The sequence below is a fragment of the Silene latifolia genome, chromosome 9, assembly GCF_048544455.1.
Source record: "Silene latifolia isolate original U9 population chromosome 9, ASM4854445v1, whole genome shotgun sequence".
In the NCBI taxonomy this organism is placed as follows: Eukaryota; Viridiplantae; Streptophyta; class Magnoliopsida; order Caryophyllales; family Caryophyllaceae; genus Silene; species Silene latifolia.
The window spans coordinates 62,495,913-62,518,708 of NC_133534.1; the positions used below are offsets into that span (position 1 = coordinate 62,495,913).

The window sequence follows — 22,796 nt, forward strand, 5'->3', positions numbered from 1 at the left end:
GATCGAGTACTATTACCCACTCGATCGAAAGCTCATATTTCAACAGTACTCGATCTAACATCAGAACCATTAGATCGAGTAATTTCCACAGCTTTTCCCCTCGATCGACCACATGAGATCAGTCGATCAAGGACTTTCTTTGGATTCAGCATATTTTCATCAAGGGACGACTGTTCATGTTCAGGAACTGCAACTTCCGGGTCGGATTTATCACTTTCAGATGGCATTATAGGTCCTTCGTAGGAAAGACCACTCCTCAGATTAATTAAATTTACCGTCTCATGATGTTTTTTGTCGGGTTGGGACGGTAAATGGCCCGGTTGCCTTGAAGCTTGGTTGGTAGCGAGTTGAGCAATTTGTGATTCAAGTGACTTAATAGATGCATCTTTTTGTTGGTCACTTTTCTGCAATTGAATAGTCAACGGTTGTATCATTGACTTCAACTCGGCCACATCGCTTATACCACTGGAGGAAGCACCTTGTTGCAGCGGTGGGAAAGATGGAGGCTTTTGAAAGCCTTGTTGAGCTTTATGAGGCGGCACATAAGGTTGTTTCTGCTGCGGTGGAGATGTCGGATTTAGCACATTTTGACTTGTCCATCTCAAGTTAGGATGGACGCCACTTTGATTGTTGTAATAGGAACCTCCTTGCCTGTATTGTTGAAAGGCAAAAACCTGCTCCTTCTCAGCTATACAGTCTACAGTAGTGTGACCATCATTACTAGCACATCTCTCACATGAGACGGTTTCTCGTCTATTCAACAAGTGGACCGTCTGTTGATTTCCAGCAGCTTGCAACTCAAGTTTATTGAATCTGGCATTCATGGCTTCCAGCTGATCCACAACTGCACTATCAACAGAAGAAACCGTTCTAATTCCTCCTCTTGGATTCCCATATTCAGCACAATGGGTAGCCATCTCCTCTATGATACCCCAACCTTTGTCATCATCAATGTTCTTCTAGAACCGACCATTAGATGCAGCATCCAAAATAGCACGGTGGTCGTCGTATAACCCATTATAGAATTGATTGCACAAGAACCACTGATCAAAACCGTGATGAGGAACGGACCGCACAAGTTTCTTGAACTGACCCCACGCCTCGTACAAGTTCTCGTCAGGAGTTTGCTTAAAACTTTTAATCTTTGCCCTCAACTGATTAGTTCTCTGTGGAGGAAAGTACCTTTTATAGAAGGCTAGGTCCAAGGTCTCCCAATTGGTAATCCTAACTGCAACTCTATAAAGATCAGTGAGCCACTCTTGGGCTCCATCAGTCAGAGAGAAAGGAAATAGAACTTCCTTAATATTATCCCGTGTCACTCCCTTAGTAGCGGGAATGGTAGAACAGTAATTAGTGAAGACTTTCATGTGCTTTCGCGGATCCTCACCAGCTACTCCGCGGTACATATTTCTTTCGACCAGATTGATATAAGATGGCCGAATGTCGAATGTACTCCCATCCTCTGTTGCAAGGTTGAAACCTTTAGGGATAGAGGCAGCTGTAGGCTCAGAATGACTCGCGATGTTAGGAATCTTCACAGAATTGGCTGCAGAAATAGAAGTATCTTTTTCAAAAGACTGGTCTTCTCCAAATAAAAAGTGTTCAAGATCGGGTTCAAAAGTACTCAAGACTTCCTTTTGATGATTGTTTCTCAATAGGCATTGTCTATAGCAAAAAGTCCACTCCGGTTCAGGATCAGCTGGTACTAATTCTGACATGTTAGACCTGGACATACACAAAGCTAAGAAAGAAAAATAATAAGAACCACCTCAAGGAATTGAAAATCCCTTGAGACTAAGACAGATAAAAATGAACAGATAAATAGGCTAATTGCCTCCCCGGCAACGACGCCAAAATTTGACACCCGTCGTCTAGTACCAAAAATAAATACCTAAATAAAATAACAGAAGCCAGTGGAAGTAGGGTCGATCTCCACAGGGAGGCTATTATATCTATCTGCTATCTATGTCTGTCATGGTAACAATTGAATGATTTGAATTTGTTTTCTAATAACTAAATAAGATTAAGGCAAGAGGGAAAGAGCAGTAACAGTAAAGAGAAATAAAGATGTGATCAAAGAAAGAGAAGTGTGTTAGGAAGTCGGTTCACCATGGCAATTAATCAACTCAGTCATAAATAGCTCAGACGATCTAATGTGAGAAGGGTAAGGGAAAGGTCCTTTCGGTCCGCTATCCGCCCTAGAATACAACTAACTTAACTTTCATCCTCATTAGTGTAGTCTACTGTTCATAACAGGTCTGTTCATTCCAATCTTTCGATCTAGGTCTGAATTTAACCGATTTAACTGGTTTAGAAGCGTGCACTCAACTAAGCGATTATAATTATATTGTCATAAAACAGTTCTCACAATTCAATCATCTAACCTATTTAGAACTTTGTTGAGCCTAATATTTCACACTACCGTCAGGCTAGAACTCATCCTTAGCAGTACCATTCAGGCTAGTTCAACGTAACAGTCCAGGTGATGCGTGTCTAATATATGATGTTTTGCACCTCATTTCACACGCATTTTAGAGCTCAATGGTGTAGTTTATGCTACTATTTCCCTTGTTTCGTGTATTTCTTCCTTTTCGTGTGATTTTGTAGGAATGTGAAGAATTCGGTGGAAAATGGACCAAATCTGTCCCGGAGCGCTTAGCTTAGGATGCTCGAGGAACAAACTTGGTGCGCGTTTCAAGGCCTAAAAGATAGCAAAAGCATGGTTGCGTACAAGTTGCAAAGCTTAAACAAGCGAAGAAGTGCTTCTCGACATTACAGGCTGCTTAAAATGGCTATATCTAGATTTCTAGATCTGATAATCGAGTGATTCCAATTGGAGGTGAAATCTTATCCTCTTAACTTTCCAACGCCGCATAGAACGCCTGATTTGACCAAGTAACGAAGAAATGGCAGCTGTTTTAAGATCGGTGCGCGCTGCAGAATTCGTCAGAATGCATTACTGTACAGCACCTTTGGTCGATCGACTGGTTTCAGTGGTCGATCGACCACCCCACGACCACCATAGCTGTTAAACGGAAATTAAAAGATTAGTAAAAGCCCATTGTAATTAGGTTTTTAGATATATGTTACGTGAAACTCTTTATAACGTAACCTCATATCCTGTATTCATCATTCAGTTCCTATTAGGTTATCATTAGCTTACAATCAATTATTCAATACGTTAGATTGTTCTTCATACTTTATTTCTCAATAAATCTTTGCTTCGGATCTTCTTCTGCTTTGCTATTTCGGTATTATTCCCTTTTAATTTACAGTTTACTTTATTTGCCTTTTAGTTTAGAATTGCTAGTGTAGATATCCCGAAACCGTCATTTAAGTTTTATGCAATTTAATTGTTCTTCTAGTTTAATTATGAATTCTATTCCTTTAATCGCAAATTATATTGTTGTTATCGTTGTTAGTATGTGTAGCGAAATCACCCTTGCTAGGATGTAGGGGATCTATAGCGTAGATGGCATTAGAATAGGTTACCTTCGAATTAGGGCTTGGTCGACCGACTGGCTTATCTGGTCGGTCGACTAAGTCGGTTGGTCGATCGACTGGGGTAGCTGGTCGATCGACCATCTTCGTGTGTGATTTGCTTTGTTTAAATCGTTAAGTGCAATATCTATCAATGAGACCTAGCGGAGACTTGTTAGATGTTTAGTTTTGACCAACCCGTAGATCAAAAGATAGGGAAGGACTTAGATTAACGAATTAAGACGCCTGAATTGCTAGATCGAAAGATAATGTAATTTAGGCATTAGGATCACTAGTCAGGAACGGAAGTTAGTATTAGTGACACCTAGGGACTAATAGCATAGACCGAGATGGGCTATTAGTTGACTTGGACCGAGAGGACCTGTCATACCCATCACCCACGACTGTTTTTCGAAACTTACCTAGACTTATGTGCCATCGTAGTTGTAGTGACCCGACCATCCTAGCTCCTTTTAGTATTTGTTCACATCATTTATTTTCATTGCTTATTTTTTGTTGTCTTTTTATTTTACTTACATTTAGTTTAGCTATTAATCATATCAAAATCCCCCTCATTGTTACCCTTTGACTAAAATTGAAAGCAACTATAATCTCCCTACCTCCCTGCGGATCGACCCTGACTGCCACTAGCTATAGTAGTAGTTTGGTTTTATAAATATTATTTTTGGTGCACACAACGACAGGCATCAAATTTTGGCGCCGTTGCCGGGGAGGCAGCGCTAGTTTTAGTTGTTTTTATTTTAGTCTATCTTTAGCCTCAAGGGATTTATTCCTTGAGGTAGTTCTCATCTTTTTCCTTTAGTTTTGTTTTTATAGGTCTTTCAGGTCCTATCTAAGCAGGATTTTGGAAGGAAAACATCAAAGGGAAGGCTTGAGTACCTTTGATTCTTCCACCAAGATGTCTAACGTCTCCAGAATTATAGCACAATTTGAAGCTCAGAATGCAAAATCTGACAAGCCGGAGAGTAGACAGTCGCGGAAAGCAAGTGTAGAGATGAGTACTGTTGCGGCACTTGAGGCTTCTGTTAATGCTCAATTTGAAAAGCTTGAGGTGGCACAATTGAAGCAAGAAAATTCAGAGCAGAATGCTTCGGTTCATGGCACCAATGAGATTGCGGAATTGAGAACGGTAGTCCAAGCTCTTATGGCTCATATGGTGAAAATTGAAAGCCAAATAGCTATCTTCGCAGCTAATCAAGTTGCTAACTCACCAAGTAAATTTGAGGTGCCTATCGAGACCATTAATGCCATTAATCTCCAAAGTGGCCTTTCTTATGATGGACCCGTAAAGCAAGGAGAGGATTCGGGAAATATGGAGAAGCTTATTAAAGTTTCTAATGCGGAAAAAGATCACGTTCCCAGTACTCATGGTCGACCGACCGTATCCCATGGTCGATCGACCAACCTACCTGATAATACTGCACACTTTGACAGTCAGGAGCTTTCTGATCCCAGCTCCAATGGTCGACCGACCAATACAACTGGTCGACCGACCAGTATGCCTGCACAGAATCAAAATCCGTCACTTGATTTGCATGACACCACAGCTAATGATAATGTGACGAGGGTTTTGAACATGCTCAAGTTCGATGTTGTTGGTTTGCGTGATACTTCGGCCCGAATTATTGACGGGTCATTCATTTCAAAAGCTATGAAGTCACTTCCGAGAGTTGATAAGGACAAGGTCCTTAATTCAAATGATGTTTCAAAGAAGGAAGTAGAGGAGCGAGCCGAGTTGTCAATAAAGCTTCCATTTCCGAAGCGGCTCCAGAAATCGGAAGATGAGGTACATTATATGAATATTAATGATGTCCCACCTTTTATTTCTACCCTTATTACTGCTCTAACACGTCCGCCCCAGATTGGGAGCAAGATGGAGGAAGATTTTGCTATTTTGACTGTTTCAGGAGCTGGTTTGGGGAAGAAAGAGCCACCTGATTTTCCAGCTTTGAAGAAGTCAGAGCGAGGCATGGAGTATGATCTGCAGTTCGATGAGCCGGACGATACTAGAGCATGGAAGGCTAGAGCTGATGACGATCCATTGAGTTGCCTAGATGACGGAGATGGGTGGTCTCCATCTCCTGAGATTAGTATTGCTGAGGCGACTACATCTAGCCAAAGGCCATGGTCGGAGTTATCCCGCAGTTTCCGCGGATAAACACTTTCACATTTTATTGCTTGAGTTTTATGACAATTCTTTTTATTGCATTTTTTAGACTATTTCCCGCTTTAAGTTTGCGAGACTACGTATTTTATTTGTTTTGCTTAGGATTATTAAGACTATAGACTATTTTTATTGGGTTTGCGTGAATTTTGGGCGCGTATATATTGTGCATTTGCAGGTTTGTAGACCATTATAACTCAATCTATTAAGTTAATTTCGAAGAAAACAAAGCTACTGCATCAGGTGCAATGGTCGGTCGACCGCTGCTATACCCGACTCTCGTTTTCTTCTACTTTAAATTCCATGCACATTTTTCCCGCCCAAATACCATTATTTCCGAATGATGTTTTCTTTTCTGTCTTTCAGGTATCTTATGGTAGCACTGCTAGCTACCGAAACCTCCTAGCTCGAGCTGGTTTGGGGAGGTTTCCGTTTGCGCTTAAATCTTGTGAGTTCCCGACATCTTTTTCTCTTATGTCTTACTTAGTTGTAGTTCTTTAAATGCAAATTCCCATTTCCTTTTTCGCTTCTTATACATGATTTCGCACAATGGGGACATTGTGTGATTTGGTTTGGGGAAAGGTTTTGCGTTGCATTCATTCTGCTTTGCATTCACGTTTATTGCATTGTTATTTCATTTCCCTTATATATACAGAAAATACCAAAAAAAAAACTTGAAAAATTTCAAAAAATTCAACAAATTGCACGTTTATTTTAGCATGTAGGTTGAGTCAGAACGGTAGTATATCCATGATGACACTGCATTTGCACTTGTTTATGCCTAAGCCGTGCTCAATTGACATGTTATCAGTAGAATCATATATGCATAGTCTCCGAGTTTTCGTTAAATATCTTGCTGAACTTGAGACTTGACTTAGATTTTTGGCAAACTACATCATTTTCTGAGGTTTAGAGCTTATAACTGGTGTCATTCATGACCAGTTTATCTAGGATTGTGAGTAGTACTCCTTATGAGACATGTTATATCAATATGCATAAATATGAACTTTATCTGCTTAATACATGTATGCATTCGGTTTGTGGTTTGTTGACACATGTGGAAGAGGTTTCCCTTTATTCATTTTACGCAAAGCCCCACAACAGCCAAAATAGCCGTTTTTGTCCCCATAAGCCACATTCTATAATTAGCCTAGCCTTGCTGAGCTAGTAGGGATAGTCGTTCGGGAATATGTTATTGCATTTTGGTTTTATGTCTCGTGTTGAGAACGTGTTGGTGAAATGATTGAAGGGAAAGAAAGAAAAAAGAAAATAAAGAAAAAGAAAAAAAAAGACAGAAAAAAGAAAAAAAAAAAAAAAAAAGAGTTCGAAAAAAAAGTCAATCGATCGACTGAACCAAGTGGTCGATCGACTGAGTACTGCAGTGGTGAAAGAAGAATTCGAAAAATCACATGTTTCAATTATTATGATTTGGTGATTTTCACTCCCATGTTATCATTTATATTCTTTGGGGAGTTGAATTTTATGGAGGTTGTGAGTTTTGTGCTTCAATTTGGCACCATATTGTATTATTTACATTGAGTATGAAGTTGGGATGTCGTTATAGTTTGGATCTGTAGTTACTAGCTTGGCTTTAACTCCTCATATCCAAATTTATCTTAGGCCCTTCTTACCCATTACCTCATATATCCATATTTACCTCGGCATGTGTCATGGTCATTTGTTTGGTTGGAATGCATATGTACGGTTGTAGAGATTATTTTCATATTAGATTGCAGGCATGTTCTTATAGGTCGTAGTTAGGTGAGTGTCACTACAAAATGAATTCTTTCTATCTTTTACATATATTCACATGTGCTTATGTGTGATATAAGCGACCCGTGAGAGTCCATTATGATAAGTCTCTATAGTTGACGGTTCAACAGTTTTAACGACTACATAACTCGTTTGCATGATTCACATTACTAAGTGATTGTTGATTTGTAGCATTAAATTGGTTTAGGCTTTACTTGTTGCATTTCGCTCTGAGATTGAACTCGTTCCAGTAGATTCTAAGATCGAGTCTAGTTCTTGATTGGGGACAAGCAAGGGTTTGGTTTGGGGAAGTTTGATGCGTGTCTAATATATGATGTTTTGCACCTCAGTCACACGCATTTCAGAGCTCAATTGTGTAGTTTATGCTACTATTTCCTTTGTTTCGTGTATTTCTTCCTTTTCGTGTGATTTTGTAGGAATGTGAAGAATTCGGTGGAAAATGGACCAAATCTGTCCCGGAGCGCTTAGCTTAGGATTGGACATAAGGAGAATGCTCGAGGAACAAATTTGGTGCGCGTTTCAAGGCCTAAAATATAGCAAAAGCATGGTTGCGTACAAGTTGCAAAGCTTAAACAAGCGAAGAAGTGCTTCTCGACATTGCAGGCTGCTTAAAATGGCTATATCTCAAGTTCTATATCTGATAATCCAGTGATTCTAATTGGAGGTGAAAGCTTATCCTCTTATCTTTCCAACGCCCGTAGAACGCCTGTTTTGACCAAGTAACGAAGAAATGGTAGCTGTTTTAAGATCGGTGCGCGCTGCAGAAATCGTCAGAATGCATTACTGTACAACACCCTTGGTCGATCGACTGGTTTCAGTGGTCGATCGACCACCCCACGACCACCATAGCTGTTAGACGGAAATTAAAAGATTAGTAAAAGCCCATTGTAATTAGGTTTTTAGATATAGGTTTCGTGAAACTCTTTATAACGTAACCTCATATCCTGTATTCATCATTCAATTCCTATTAGGTTATCATTAGCTTACAATCAATTATTCAATACGTTAGATTGTTCTTCATACTTTATTTCTCAATAAAGCTTTGCTTCGGATCTTCTTCTGCTTTGCTATTTCGGTATTATTCCCTTTTAATTTACAGTTCACTTTATTTGCCTTTTAGTTTAGAATTGCTAGTGTAGATATCCCGAAACCGTCATTTACGTTTTATGCAATTTAATTGTTCTTCTAGTTTAATTATGAATTATATTCCTTTAATCGCAAATTATATTGTTGTTATCGTTGTTAGTATGTGTAGCTAAATCAACCTTGCTGGGATGTAGGGGATCTATAGCGTAGATGGCATTAGAATAGGTTACCCTCGAATTAGGGCTTGGTCGACCGACTGGCTTATCTGGTCGGTCGACTGAGTCGGTTGGTCGATCGACTGGGGTAGCTGGTCGATCGACCATCTTCGTGTCTGATTTGCTTCGTTTAAATCGTTAAGTGTAATATCTATCAATGAGACCTAGCGGAGACTTGTTAGATGCTTAGTTTTGACCAACCCGTAGATCAAAAGATAGGGAAGGACTTAGATTACTGAATTAAGACGGCTAAATTGCTAGATCGAAAGATAATGTAATTTAGGCATTAGGATCACTAGTCAGGAACGAAAGTTAGTATTAGTGACACCTAGGGACTAATAGCATAGACCGAGAGGGGCTATTAGTTGACTTGGACCAAGAGGACCTGTCATACCCATCACCCACGGCTGTTTTTTGAAACTTACCTAGACTTATGTGCCATCGTAGTTGTAGTGACCCGACCATCCTAGCTCTTTTTTAGTATTTGTTCACATCATTTATTTTCATTGCTTATTTTTTATTGTCTTTTTATTTTACTTGCATTTAGTTTAGCTATTAATCATATCAAAATCCCCCTCATTGTTACCCTTTGACTAAAATTGAAAGCAACTATAATCTCCCTACCTCCCTGCGGATCGACCCTGACTGCCACTAGCTATAGTAGTAGTTTGGTTTTATAAATATTATTTTTGGTGCACACAACGACATGCATCACCAGGCAAGGAGACATGCTTGAAGACAATATCAGATGGACAGGGCATCATACTAAAAATACTGATCAGGTTACAACTCAGGCCAGGCCTTATTATAAGTCAGCACAGTATAACAGTACATCAGCATTGTCAGGGTACAACAGTACAATAGGCATTGTCAGGGTACAACAGACATAGTCAGGCTTGCGTACAAAGCAGTTTAGCCTGACATGCATTGGTACAGGCCAGGAGAGATATGCAGGGATAAAGTGGACGACCAACATAAAATATGGAGAAGATATTTATCTAGAATGTGATGCTAAGTTAATTAGTACTTGTCAATTAAACATTGTCTTAAGTAGTTCCTATTTTTGTAGAAGATTAAGTCTCATCTTTAGAAGCATGAGATAATCACAACAAACCCCTAGCAAAGGGAAGGTGGCAGCACCTAGAAGCAAGGAGCAGTTAATTACAATCAAGGTACGGTTCCTATAAAAGAGGAGCTACTACCTATTCACAAGGGGAAGACCGTTAACAAGATATGAGCCTATAAATAAGAAGGGAAGGAGCTTATTTGACACATCTCATCCCACTCTCATCTACTCAACCTTAGGTAAATACTACAATTAATTAGCATTTGCATCATTGTTCTTATATTACGCAAAATAAATAGTGAAATCCTCTCCTGACTTGGTGCCCGTGGTTTTTTCCCATTCAAGGGTTTTTCCACGTATAAATCATTGCATCATGTCTTCTTTTATTATTCTTTACTTTTAATTTATCTCTTTTTAATTTATAATCAACCCTGCAAAGGTATAACCACAATACCATCATAATAGGATGATACTAGTTAACCTCACCATAATCTACCATGGCCGGAATACCCTGGAATGCCTGGCCGGATTCCAAGCTACGTAAAAAACGGTCAAAACAATTGGCGCCCACCGTGGGGCGACTACTTTATCATTTCTACAAATTATTCACAATATCTTTTTTTCTCCACAACAAGTTTTGAGAGTCTTAAGAAACATCGATAGAAAAATTTCCATTACTCTATACTTCAAACGGACAAAGGTTTAATCCTAGAGAAATATTGTCAAGACAAGCTAGAATCCCTTCCAATGACAATAAGTATAGCATTGCTTAAGAGAATTCGGAATTCAAGTGCAAATTTCTCACTAAAGAAATTCAAAGATAAGTCTTTCTCATATCCCATACAAGTTTCACAAACTCTAAGCAATATATCTTAAAATTTTGGTACTTTGATCTTACAACTAAATTTAAATTTTAGATTTTGTTAATTCTAATAATTTTATGTTCTTAGGAAATTCAACCTTGAACATCAAAATACAAGCCTGGCTGGACAACTTAGCCCTGACCGGAACATGCTTAAAAGTCAGCCCAGAACAGTAGCAGTGCAGCACATACCAGTCTTATCAGGACAGGGAATGCTTAACAACACTATGTAACGCAGTAGCCCAGGAACAAATCATAAGGGTTGTTCTAGCATAATTTCATGCAGGGGAGAAAGTTCTATCAAGAATTATTGGGCAGGGCTACTATGATAGGCTGTCCTTCATTCCCTCTCTTGGCTGATGCCTGATCGTCATCTACTAGCCTGGCTAGAATGCCCTAGCCAAATGTTTCCAAGCTGCACAAAGTCTGGTCAAAATATAATTTATCCTGGCCCAACAAAGATATTCAAATATTTCTACACAGGTAAGTCCTTATCCTTTCTATAACATTTAAATATATATGTCATTGTAGTACAAATTCGAAAATAACTATGGATCAAATATTTTTAAAACAATAACCATCTTATATATGATATTCTTAGTCAGTCCTGATACACTAGTGTTAGTCAAGCCTGACCTGACTGTTTTTGGAGAGAAAATCAGCTTGACCTAACTGTTTTTGGAGAGAAAATCAGCCTGACTTGACTGTTTTGGAAAGATAAATTGGCCTAGCCTGACCGGTCAATCCCGATATGCTTAGATCTATCATCACATTACCTTAATGAATTCTCACACGATTACTCATTCACTTTTTCTTATTATATATCAAGCTTGTCCACCATAGAATTAGAAACTTTGAACCAATAGAATTGTTAGTATTAATGGTTGACAAAACATGGATAATGGAAGACATTATCTATCCTAACCAACTAGTCAACATGGTTGTTATTGAATAATTCATGTGAATCATTTAAAAGCTATTTGTGTTATCCTTGAACGATATTTCAGTCCTGCCAAGTGCAACTCTTTGTACCATGTGGCAAGCTTATAAGTTACAAGGAAACCAAAAAAGGCATATAAGCCTGTCCTGAACAAATTAATGTAAACTGGAGCTCCAATCACCAAAGTCAGTCAGGGGAATCCAAAAGATGGCGCCTGGCAGGAAAAGTCACAGCCCTGGACAGATTCTTATCCAGGCCCTTAGAAACATGTGAAGCCTTATATAACCTCTCTGGAAAGAAAGCACAATGATTCGTGTGAACTTCTAATCATGAGACAATATTCCAAACTATATTTCTACTCCTCTGTTACTCTGGCCAAGCCAGGCAAAAGAAAACCACTATCAGTTTACCCATTCTTGTGACTCAAACAACCGTCAGTACAGTCCTGGTCAGGGAAGATAATGATCAGCAACACCCAGCCTATTATATAAGTAAAAGTCCACTAGACGCGGACATGAGGTATGACTTTCTTGAAAAATATGTTTTAGCTACATTTATGCCATATACTAAGTTTCGTCCCTACTATGAATGTCGCCCCATTATCGTCAGGACTAACCTCTCCACTCAATATGTCCTGAGAAAGCATGAACAATCAGGCAATAAGACGCCAAGTAGTCTGTCCAGCTAAGCGCATATGATGTCACCTTTGATCCCAGGACAACAATCTAATCCCATGCCCTAGCGGACTTTGTGGCTGATTTCAGTCCTAACCTAGAATCAAACTTTAAACCAATTAGACACCTAGACCTCCGGCCAGGGATGAACCATGTTTACATATGGGGCAACCAACATGCAGATGACATGATTAGGTTTAGTACTAAAATCTCCACAAAGGGACATAATAACACATGTTGTAAGCTGTTTATTCAAAGTTACCAAAAATGAAGCTCGATACAAAGCTCTCATAGCAGGGCTCAGGGCTGAACCATACTTGAGATGTCTTGAACCACACAAAGCTAAGCAAGATCTCTAAGGCATACATGATGGATGTTATGTCAACCACAAAGAGGAAGAAGTCTGGCCAACAAAATGCTCATAGCTGACTATTATTGGCCAACGCTGGGGGCCAATTTCCTGGACTACAACACAAAATGTGAAGCTTGACACAAACATGCTCCAATAATCTAACACGATTACTTGTCTCCTTTTTCTTTATCAGTAGGATGTCAGGCTATCCAAGAGCAAAATGCTAGGTAGAATCAAACAACAAAGTGGTTATAAACTATTTGAAAAAGAACCTGATCAGGAAGCATGGTAGATGGGCTAAAGAGGTACCACTAGCCAATGAGCAGATATGATAACTCCAAAAATTCTACCCTGGCGGTCAGTTTCCTTGTTCCCTGGTCTATGGTTTCGAAGTAGTAATCCTCGCAGAGGTATACATACCAACACCAAGATACGGCCTAAACACCATTAAAACAAATGACAAGCCTAACTTTGAAAGAAGAACTAAGAGATGCACACTGTAGCCAAAGTTAACATCCTAACACCACACTGTAGCCAGAAGTTACAACAAGAATGTCAGGAATAAAGTTTTTAAAGACAGAGCACCTTATCTTGCAAAAGGTTTTCCCAAATACTAAAGATATATCATCATGCAAAACTAGCTCTTACATTAGAAGGCTCTTACCCAATTGATTCAATTATTGGACAAGGGACTTACATGCCACAAACATTACAAGGGGACATGATTCCAACATATTGGAATGTCACCCATCCAAAAATGCTCCACGCATAAAGCATAATCATACTCGTAGTAAATTTTATCCTACATGTTCAAGGTAAAAACCCAAAATTACTCATCTGAATGTATCATATGCAATTCGTGAATGATCAATATGCCTTTCCTGGACATGATACATGACAATGTGCATTATTTTCCTGTCTGCCTGTCTGTAAATTCACATGCCCACTATTCTAATAAAAACTGCTTTACTTGAATCCTGAAAAATTGTTTCTGCTCAATATATTCATTTATCAATTTTCTATAATATGCATAAACAAAAGATCAGGATTGAGGGCCACTCCCTTAGCCAGTATAACACTCAATTGTGCCTAAATGTAATTGGTTACCAACACAAACATAATCAAAGCCCTCCAGTCAGGCTAAGGATAATAAGCCCTCCAGCTAGGCAAAAATCCTTTTATACGGGGACGAAGGTGAAAGATCCTGACAACTCGTATAAAGCCCTCCAGACAGGCATAATCAAAGCCCTCTAGTCAGACGAAGGATAATAAGCCCTCTAGCCAGGCAAAAATCCTTTTATATGGGGACGAAGGTGAAAGATCCTGACAACTCGTACAAAGCCCTCCAGACAGGCATAATCAAAGCCCTCCAGCCAGGATGAGGATCATAAGCCCTCCAGACAGGCAAATATCCTTTCAAAAGTACAACTATCGAAAAACAAACAAAAACAAGTGTAACCTTTGCAGCCATTTTTCAAATTTTGCAGGTTATGAAATATACATGATACAAACCGTACAAGATATAAAAAACAAATTCGTCCCCAGGACAGGAACAACATTCATAAACCAACAGAATACGATAAATCTCCCCTGGACATGATAATATTTACTAACCCTTACCCCCTTGGGGCAAAGGCACAAAAGGTTAATTGTTCTACCAAGGACATTCTCCTTGGTTGAGCAAAACACCACAAGAAACTGTTTAACATTTCTGCCAATGACATCCCTCGTGACAGGGTCAAACATTATCACCAATTAGAACTTGTTGCTCGCCTGACCATGCACTAAAATTATTCTTTTCTCATAAAGGACATCAGTCTCTATCGGCTTAGGATCCTAGAGTTGGAATATGTGTCCTCCGACAATAATGCGATCACAACTGTCGATCATGATGATCACATGTTTAAGTCTCATTTTAAGAATACATGTGGGAAGTAATATCTTACTGTCAACTGGTCCACACATATCGGTAATGATTGGCTGACTAGAGTTTGACATTACTGTCGTGCGACGGTGGTGATCAGTTGATCCCCTTAGGTCATACCTAAAGGGTAACACTCTTAATTGAATGTTTAATTGATCGTATGACGATACGAGTTAATTAAATTACTTAAAATTGATAGACGATTTTGGAAGTAATATTTACGTGTCTCATTGTAATTTGATTAAATAAGATACGGTCTAAGTAATCGAATTGTTTTATTACTTAGATGAAATTATTGTTTACGGAAACAATTGAAACGGAATGAATAATTTATTATAAATAGCAGATGTTGTGATTTATAAATTGGTAAACCAGTTTTGGTACAAGTAATTGTGAATTACTATGTTAATTTTTATAAGTGACATATTTTATCAATATGTTGATTTTTAATGGTTAAAAATACATTTTATAAATAAGATGTCATGAAATGTGTCACATGTGACATATTGACAAAATCACAAATAAAATAGACTCATCCATTTTATGTATGTGTACCGAAATGGAGGGAGTATTTAGGATAAAATTGTGTTGATTATTTATAAGTGGAAAACATAATGATAATACCTACATATAGCCTTGCATACATAGCTTTCTCTTGGGAAGAAAAGGTGAGCATGCATTGGGTTATCTCCTCTCCCCATTTTCGGTTTTCCCATAAGAAAAGAGCAAAATATTTTTGCTTATTTTTCACTCAAACACTACATGCAAAAGCTAGTGTGTATTATTCATTTTAATATCATCTAAAATATAGAGTTTTAGAGAGATAAATTACTCCATCTTCTCCCTTCTCTTAACCGAAAATAAGAGACAAAATTCCATATTTTGGGTCAATTTTATTTAGATTAATATTGTTCTAGTATTGATAATATTAATCTTTTAAGAGGTTACTTTGGGTATAATTCCTTGGGAGAGATTCTACTCTTGAATCTTTATTCATCTATTTTAGGAGAGCTCAAGAACAAGTGAGTATGAGAACTCATTTGTGCCCAATAATCCGAAATTATCATTGTAAGGGTTGATGATTTCTTCTCTTTTTAATTTAAGTTTGCATGCATAAGATTTGTAATTTATTTTATGACTAAATAAATTTGAACATATATGAATATGTTGAGTATTATGAGATATAGATTTCTAACAAGCGGTATCATGAGCCTTAGGTTGTTTCACTAGTAGAAAAACCCCCTATCACGACACAGTTATCGTGGCGGTTCTAATAGAAACGACGTGAAAAGCCCAATAAATTGGCGGGAAGGAAATATTTTTGTATATAGGAGGTCTATAATGGCAGTTTAAGTAAGAACCGCCGTGATAACATAAGCTTTTTATGGCGGTTCTAAATAGGAAATGCCACCATAGTTTAATAGTGGCGGTTCTATTAACAAACGACGTTAAGAATGACGTTAAAAGTTAATACAAAGGTATAATTTTTTGGAGTAAAAAACCGCCATGATATGTTTTTATGTCGGTTTCTAACTAAAACCGACGTTAATAGAAAAATTATAAAAACAAAAATACAAACCGCCAAAAAGGCCCAAAACCTTCAGCATAAACACGTATTCATCATTGACCGCCAAAACCCTTCAGGCCCTTCACCATAACATATTCGTAAAGTCGCCGTCTTCTTCAATTCAACCGCCAAAACTTCACATCCCCTTGCAATTTAACTCCAGCAATCGAATACCTGCTACACCGCACAAGCAACGATACAAAGCCAACGCTATCCGCAACAACAAGGTACCATTTTCGAACTCCTCTCTATACTACTAATTACAGTTTCTTCATTTAAATCTTTATCACTATCATCAAATTAATCGTTATTGTATTGTTGTGTTACTGAATTATGAATTATTGAATTATTGAATTATACAAAGTAGCATCTCTATTAGTATAAATGGAATACTTGTTTTAGGTTGGTAAAATATTGTGTTTAAAGTCATATATTTGCTGCCCCTTATTCTTTTTGGTATGAGTCGTTTTTGGGGCTTATTTTGTGTCGAGTTATAGTGTGTTGATAGTGGTTGTTAAAGGGTTCGAAGGGTATGAATCAAGGATGGGTTTCATTACGTTTTAGAGTTGAAATAGAGGCCGATAAGTAGCAGTGAATCCTCTGTTCTAGTCGGTTTCATTAATACAGAATATAGTACAGGTTTAGCGCAACGGTATTTTCCGTCTCACATCCTCCTGCAATCCTGTTGTCGAAGCAGTATATAGCTATTAGGGATCCCCTAACTCCAAGCATTAGTTAATTAAATGTTAATTTCAAACAAAGCCATACTAACCTGCCGAATAAGAAATTATACAATGCAAGAAGCTAGCTCATTAGTTCAAATGAATCCGGCTTAAAAAAACTGCTAAAAATGTATGCAAGCCTAAAAAATACAAAAGCCATACTAACTACCATCTCTTGCATTATCTCATTAGTTCAGCATTTGCACCAATGAAGGAGAAAACGGCAGGTGATGTTGTGAGTAATGTGGGTGAAAGTGCTTGGAATATGAGAGGTGTTGCAAGGGCAAATGGGTCATTACTTAGGTTTATGAAGGAGGAAATACCTGGTGTTACTTCTCCTATGGTTTATGTTGCTATGATGTTTAGTTGGTTTGCTTGGCATCTTGAGGATCATGATTTGCATAGTTTGACTTAGACGGAAATATGAGGTAGTATAGGTATGACTGGCACTTTGGTTATATTAATGGGATATGAGACGATTTTGTATTTGAGTGAAGAGATTAACACTTTTGGCTGGTGAATTGTTGTTTACTTTGTAGGTTTCATGCATGAAATTGCATATATAGTAAATGTGATATATCCATGGCCAGTTGGTGTATTTTAAGATGACATATCCGTCTTAGGATAAAACGGGTGAAATAACACGCCACTTAGATAGCTCACGGGACTAGTTTTTTGCTATTCGCTAGGGATTATGCTTTTGTGTCATCTATCATATTCAGACCATTTTAAGTTTAAAAAAGGATATGCCCTTCTTAAACAAGAATTTCTGATTCATGGCACTATTATGAGATGATTTGGTATTTGATTGAAACCAATTTGGGTGTGTAGGTATGCTTTAGTTACTTTGTCTAGGTTGGGAATTTGCGATCATATGTTATTGTCCTGATTTAGGATAGGCTATGCCCTTTCTATTTCAACATATATCTGCACAAAATACAAAGACTGTATAAACCATACTCCAAGACTGTCTGGAAACATTTGGAACTATGAGTATGAATATATATCTATCCCTAAGAGAACATATTTACCTTCCCTGCTGATACACTGTTAAGAGTTTTAATAAGCTCTATGCGAGTCTCTAGATCGGGCGTTTGGTCTATGTACTGCATTGCCTGCTGTACCATAACTGTCACAGCCTGGTAAGAACAGAGTTGTGCTTTTTTTTTTTTGTTAAATGTAAGAAATCTCATTAAGCACAATAACTATTACAAAGTAAATATTAGCTTTAAAGGATCAAAGCTACAATTATAAAATTACACAGTGATAATTGAGTAGATCCAATTCATTTCTTGCACATAATGAATCGTATTCATCTTCAACCTTGCTTGAACTTTTATCATCCTGAGGATCTGAACAATCAACACAGAAGGTTTCTGCGACACTCCTTCTAGTCTGGCAGTATTACGTTGCTGCCACACTGTGTAGTACACTGCCATTATAGCAAGCATACATACATTCTTCTTGAAAGCTGGCCAATCCCTTCTGCCTATCCAAATAATACCATGCTTTCTTTTTTCGATCTTGAATTTAAGCAAAAAAATAGTGAAGTGAGCTGAATAATTCAATGTACCTTGTATTTCTTTCCTACAATATTTCATCAGTATTGATTTAGAAATATTACCTATCTAAACTTTTTTTTTTTTTTGGTAAAGGTAAATTATATTGATAGAGCACCAAAATACACCAACTATATGAGTCTGATATAAGCATCAGACAAACCAGAAAAACAAAAAAACATAATTATATAAGCTTTTCAATCCATACACGATCTCTCCCAGCCAAATTGCCTTTGAGTTGCTGCTGAACTTTTGTCCTGATTTCATACTGAATCATGGCCACACAAACTTCAGGTCTTTGTAGTTGCATCTCATGCCTGCATCTATTTCTTTGTCTCCACACGTGATAGGTAACAGCATTCAGAATGCTGTTCAGGATCCCTACCTTCAATCTATAAAATCTAGCATTCCTTCTCCAGTCATAGTCTCTGCTGTCCGGTATATCAATTCCAGTCCAGGTTTGAATGCGAGACAGGATTTCTTTACTATACTGGCATTTAAAAAACAGATGCTGGGGTGTTTCCTCCTCATTTCCACATATGCAGCAGAGGTAGTCACTGCTAATATTAAGACGGAATAGCTTGTCCTTGGTGTTAAGGCCCTGATGCTGATACAACCAGGATATCTACGTAGCACAATCTCAATAGCTCGAATTGAAAGCCATCTTAAAGGGACTTAAACATCAAAATTGACACAATCAAAGTGTATAATGACTAAACTTCTAGTCTACTTAACCCAATAAACACATATAAGATCCAAGTTGACAGGAAAAGAAAGATTGAAATTTGCCCAGAAATTACGAAACCCTAGTTTTTGAATTAATATAAAGAAACTCCTACACTATTAAATAATTGTTACTAATTTCACGATATATATGTTTGAATTAATTATAGCATGGATCGAAGTTGGATGTATGGAAAGCGTGATTTTGAGTATCTTGAAAGGCTCCATGAATTTATTACTCAAGCAGTTGAAAGTCAAAGACAACAAGGGGATGATGCACAACTCATGTGCCCGTGTAGCGCATGTAAGAATCGAAAGAAGGTGAATTCTAGAAGTGAAATGCGAGAACATTTGATATTAAAGGGGTTTAAACCAAATTATACTGTGTGGATATGGCACAGAGAGAAAGAGAATGATATTCCTAATTGTCCTAACGCCGTAAATGTTGAGAAACAAGTTGATAATATTATGGTTGATTATGAGGTAATTGGAGAGGATTGTAATAACAATGAGGTTAATGAGCATAGTGATGATAAGGAGTGTGATAATGTTGATCAGATGATGGATGATCTTGAAAAAGATTTTGTTGATTGTCCGGAAATTTTTCAAATTTGGTTCTTTGATTCAAAAAAGCCGTTATTTCCGGGTTGCTCTAAATTTACCCGTCTATCAGCGGTGTTGAAGTTGTACACCTTAAAAGCTGGGAACGGGTGGAACGATAAAAGTTTTACTGCTTTATTGAGACTCTTGTCCGATATGTTGCCGAAAGGTAATGAGCTTCCCACTAACACTTATCGATGTAAGAAAGTGTTGTGTCCCCTCGCTACGAATTACCAAAAAATCCATGCGTGCCCGAGTAACTGCATTTTGTACCGTAAAGACTACAGCGACTTAGATGAGTGCCCACGATGCAAGAAGTCAAGGTATAAGCTTAAAGAAGGTCGTAAAAAAGGTGGTCCGGAAAAGACCTTATGGTATTTATCAATAATACCATGGTTTAAGCGTTTGTTTGCAAATCCGAAAGATGCAGAGTATATGTTATGGCATGACAAAGGGAGGAAGAAAGATGGCAAGTTACGACTTGTCGCCGATGCTCCTCAGTGGAGGACAATCGATAGAGATTTCCCGGAATTTGGTAGTGAACCTAGAAATTTAAGATTAGGGCTTTGCACTGACGGAATTAATCCTTTCGGAACTCTAAGTACCCAACATAGTACTTGGCCAATAATGTTGATAATTTACAATCTCCCTCTTTGGCTCACTACAAAGAGCAAATACATTTTATTGACCATGTTAATATCAGGTCCTAAACAACCGGGTAATGATATTGACGTGTATCTAGAGCCACTGATAGAGGATTTGAAAATGTTGTGGAATGTTGGAGTGGAGGTGTTTGATGCAGCCAGCGGTTCAAAATTTCAAATGCGTGCTATGTTGTACTTCACTATCAATGACTTCCCTGCGTATGGTAACCTCTCGGGTTACAGGCTGAAGACCGATAAGGGGTGTCCTGTATGTGGTGATGACACCGAGTCTGAATGGTTGGAGCACTCTGGGAAACATGTGTACATGTGTCATCGTCGAGGGCTTGACCTGGGCCATGCATATCGTAAGAGGAAGAAGGCATTCTATGGTAAAATTGAACACCGGTCAGCCCCTTTAGTTCTAAGTGGAAAAGAGTATCACGCACGGGCTAAAAACATCCGTACAGAGTTTGGAAAACCGTACAAACCTCCACCAAACGGTGTATATCACACAAAGAAGTCCATATTTTGGGACCTACCTTATTGGGAGCATTTGTCGGTTAGGCATTTTATTGACGTCATGCATGTAGAAAAGAAAGTGTTTGATAGTATTATTGGCACTTTGTTGAATATGCCTAATAAAACTATAGATGGTGTCAAAGCGAGACATGACATGGTTGCTAGGGGTCGTTTCGAAGTAAATCCAATTCAGAAGGGGAAGCGTACCTACTTACCCCCTATTTGCACGACTTTCTCCAGAAATGAGAAGAAGGTGCTGTGTGAATCTTTAAAGGGAGTGAAGGTGCCGCATGGATATTCCTCCAACATAAGTAGCCTTGTTTCAATGAAGGAATTGAAGTTAGTGGGATTGACATCTCATGATTGCCATGTTTTGTTAACCCAACTATTGCCTATAGCTATCCGATCTGTTTTGCTTAAGCATGTCAGACAAGTCATCACAAAGCTTTGTAAATTCTTTAATGCAATAAACGCGAAAGACATTGATCCAGATTCTTTGGATGATTTACAAGCCGATGTTGTTGTGATACTTTGTGAGCTTGAAATGTACTTTCCAATTAGTTTCTTTGACATTTTGGTTCACTTAATTGTTCACCTGGTGAGAGAGATAAAACTTTGTGGACCGGTATTTCAGAGAAGCATGTGGCCGATGGAGCGAGAGATGGGAACCTATAAGAGGCGAATGAACAATCGATATCGTCCTGAAGGCAGTATTATTGAAGCAACGGTTGCTTCTGAGACACTTGGATTATGCCAAGATTATTTTAATAATGTGCAACCTCTTGGACTTCCTACATCTCGACATGAAGGAAGGCTTGAAGGGAAGGGTACTTTAGGAAAAAAATTTCATTACCGTTGATCGTGCTTTATTTGACAAGGCCCATATGTATGTTTTGCAACACATGACGGAGGTGCATCCATATTTAGAGAATCACTTTGCCATATTGAAAAGACAATATCCAAATAAACGTGAAGCTTGGTTAATAAGTGAACAGAATCGATGTTTTGCACAGTGGTTTAAACAAAAGGTAATGACAGAGTTATCAAAGAAAACACCCAAGATTAGTGACAATTTGAGATGGTTAGCAAATGGACCAAAGGCTAACATTTCTTCTTATGAAGGATATGATATCAATGGGTTCTGCTTTTACACAAGTCGTCAAGATCAGAAAAGTACAATGCAGAATAACGGAGTTACAGTTGTTGCATCATCAGTAGAATATGTTGGAAGGGGTAAGCAACCAAAGGATATAACACGATCGTATTACGGGGTAATTTTTGATATATGGGAGCTTGATTATGTGGATTTTTCTGTGCCCTTATTTTGATGTAAATGGGCTGACAGTGAGAAAGGCGTCCAGGTTGATGACATGGGATTTATTTTGGTTGACTTCAATGTTATTAGCCATATTGATGATCCTTTTATACTTGCATCTCAAGCGAAACAAGGTTTCTTTATGGAAGATCCTTTGGACAATAAATGTTCAATTGTCCTTTATGGTAAAAGGCGCATTCTCGGGGTGGATGGTGTTGTTGATGAAGAAGAATACGACCAACTTGATGAACCTTCTCCTATTTCTACAAACTACCAAAATCTGCAAGTAATACATGATGAAACTTATTTGCGTGAAGATCATGACGAGGGAAGATCAGATATTCATGTCATCAATAAATTGCCTGAACAACATAATAAATAGCCTGAACCAGACACTAGTAATCTTTGTCTTCACTGTATCCAGGGCCAGTTTATTACTATGAGGCATTTTTTTTTCGCTAAAATGTAAGCTTTTCATTATAAAACCGCAATTACATGTCAACATGTATTTTCCACATTACAAATTTTCAAGCTCATATTTAAAGAAATTGCATCTTACACAACCATAGGCTATCCTTAGTACTGATAAC

General features: G+C 38.1%; 1 protein-coding gene across 1 annotated transcript; it reads left to right on the forward strand.

The window, feature by feature from the left end:
* The first annotated feature begins 19,299 nt into the window (after positions 1–19,299).
* LOC141601117 (uncharacterized) lies at positions 19,300–21,750 on the forward strand. The gene has a single exon (XM_074421385.1). It carries the CDS (start codon positions 19,300–19,302, stop codon positions 21,748–21,750), a length of 2,451 nt encoding a protein of 816 aa, XP_074277486.1.
* Positions 21,751–22,796: the final 1,046 nt, after the last annotated feature.

Excerpts from the sequence above, each read along its gene's own strand:
- LOC141601117 (XM_074421385.1), top strand. The coding sequence starts at position 19,300 with ATGGATCGAAGTTGGATGTATGGAAAGCGTGATTTTGAGTATCTTGAA.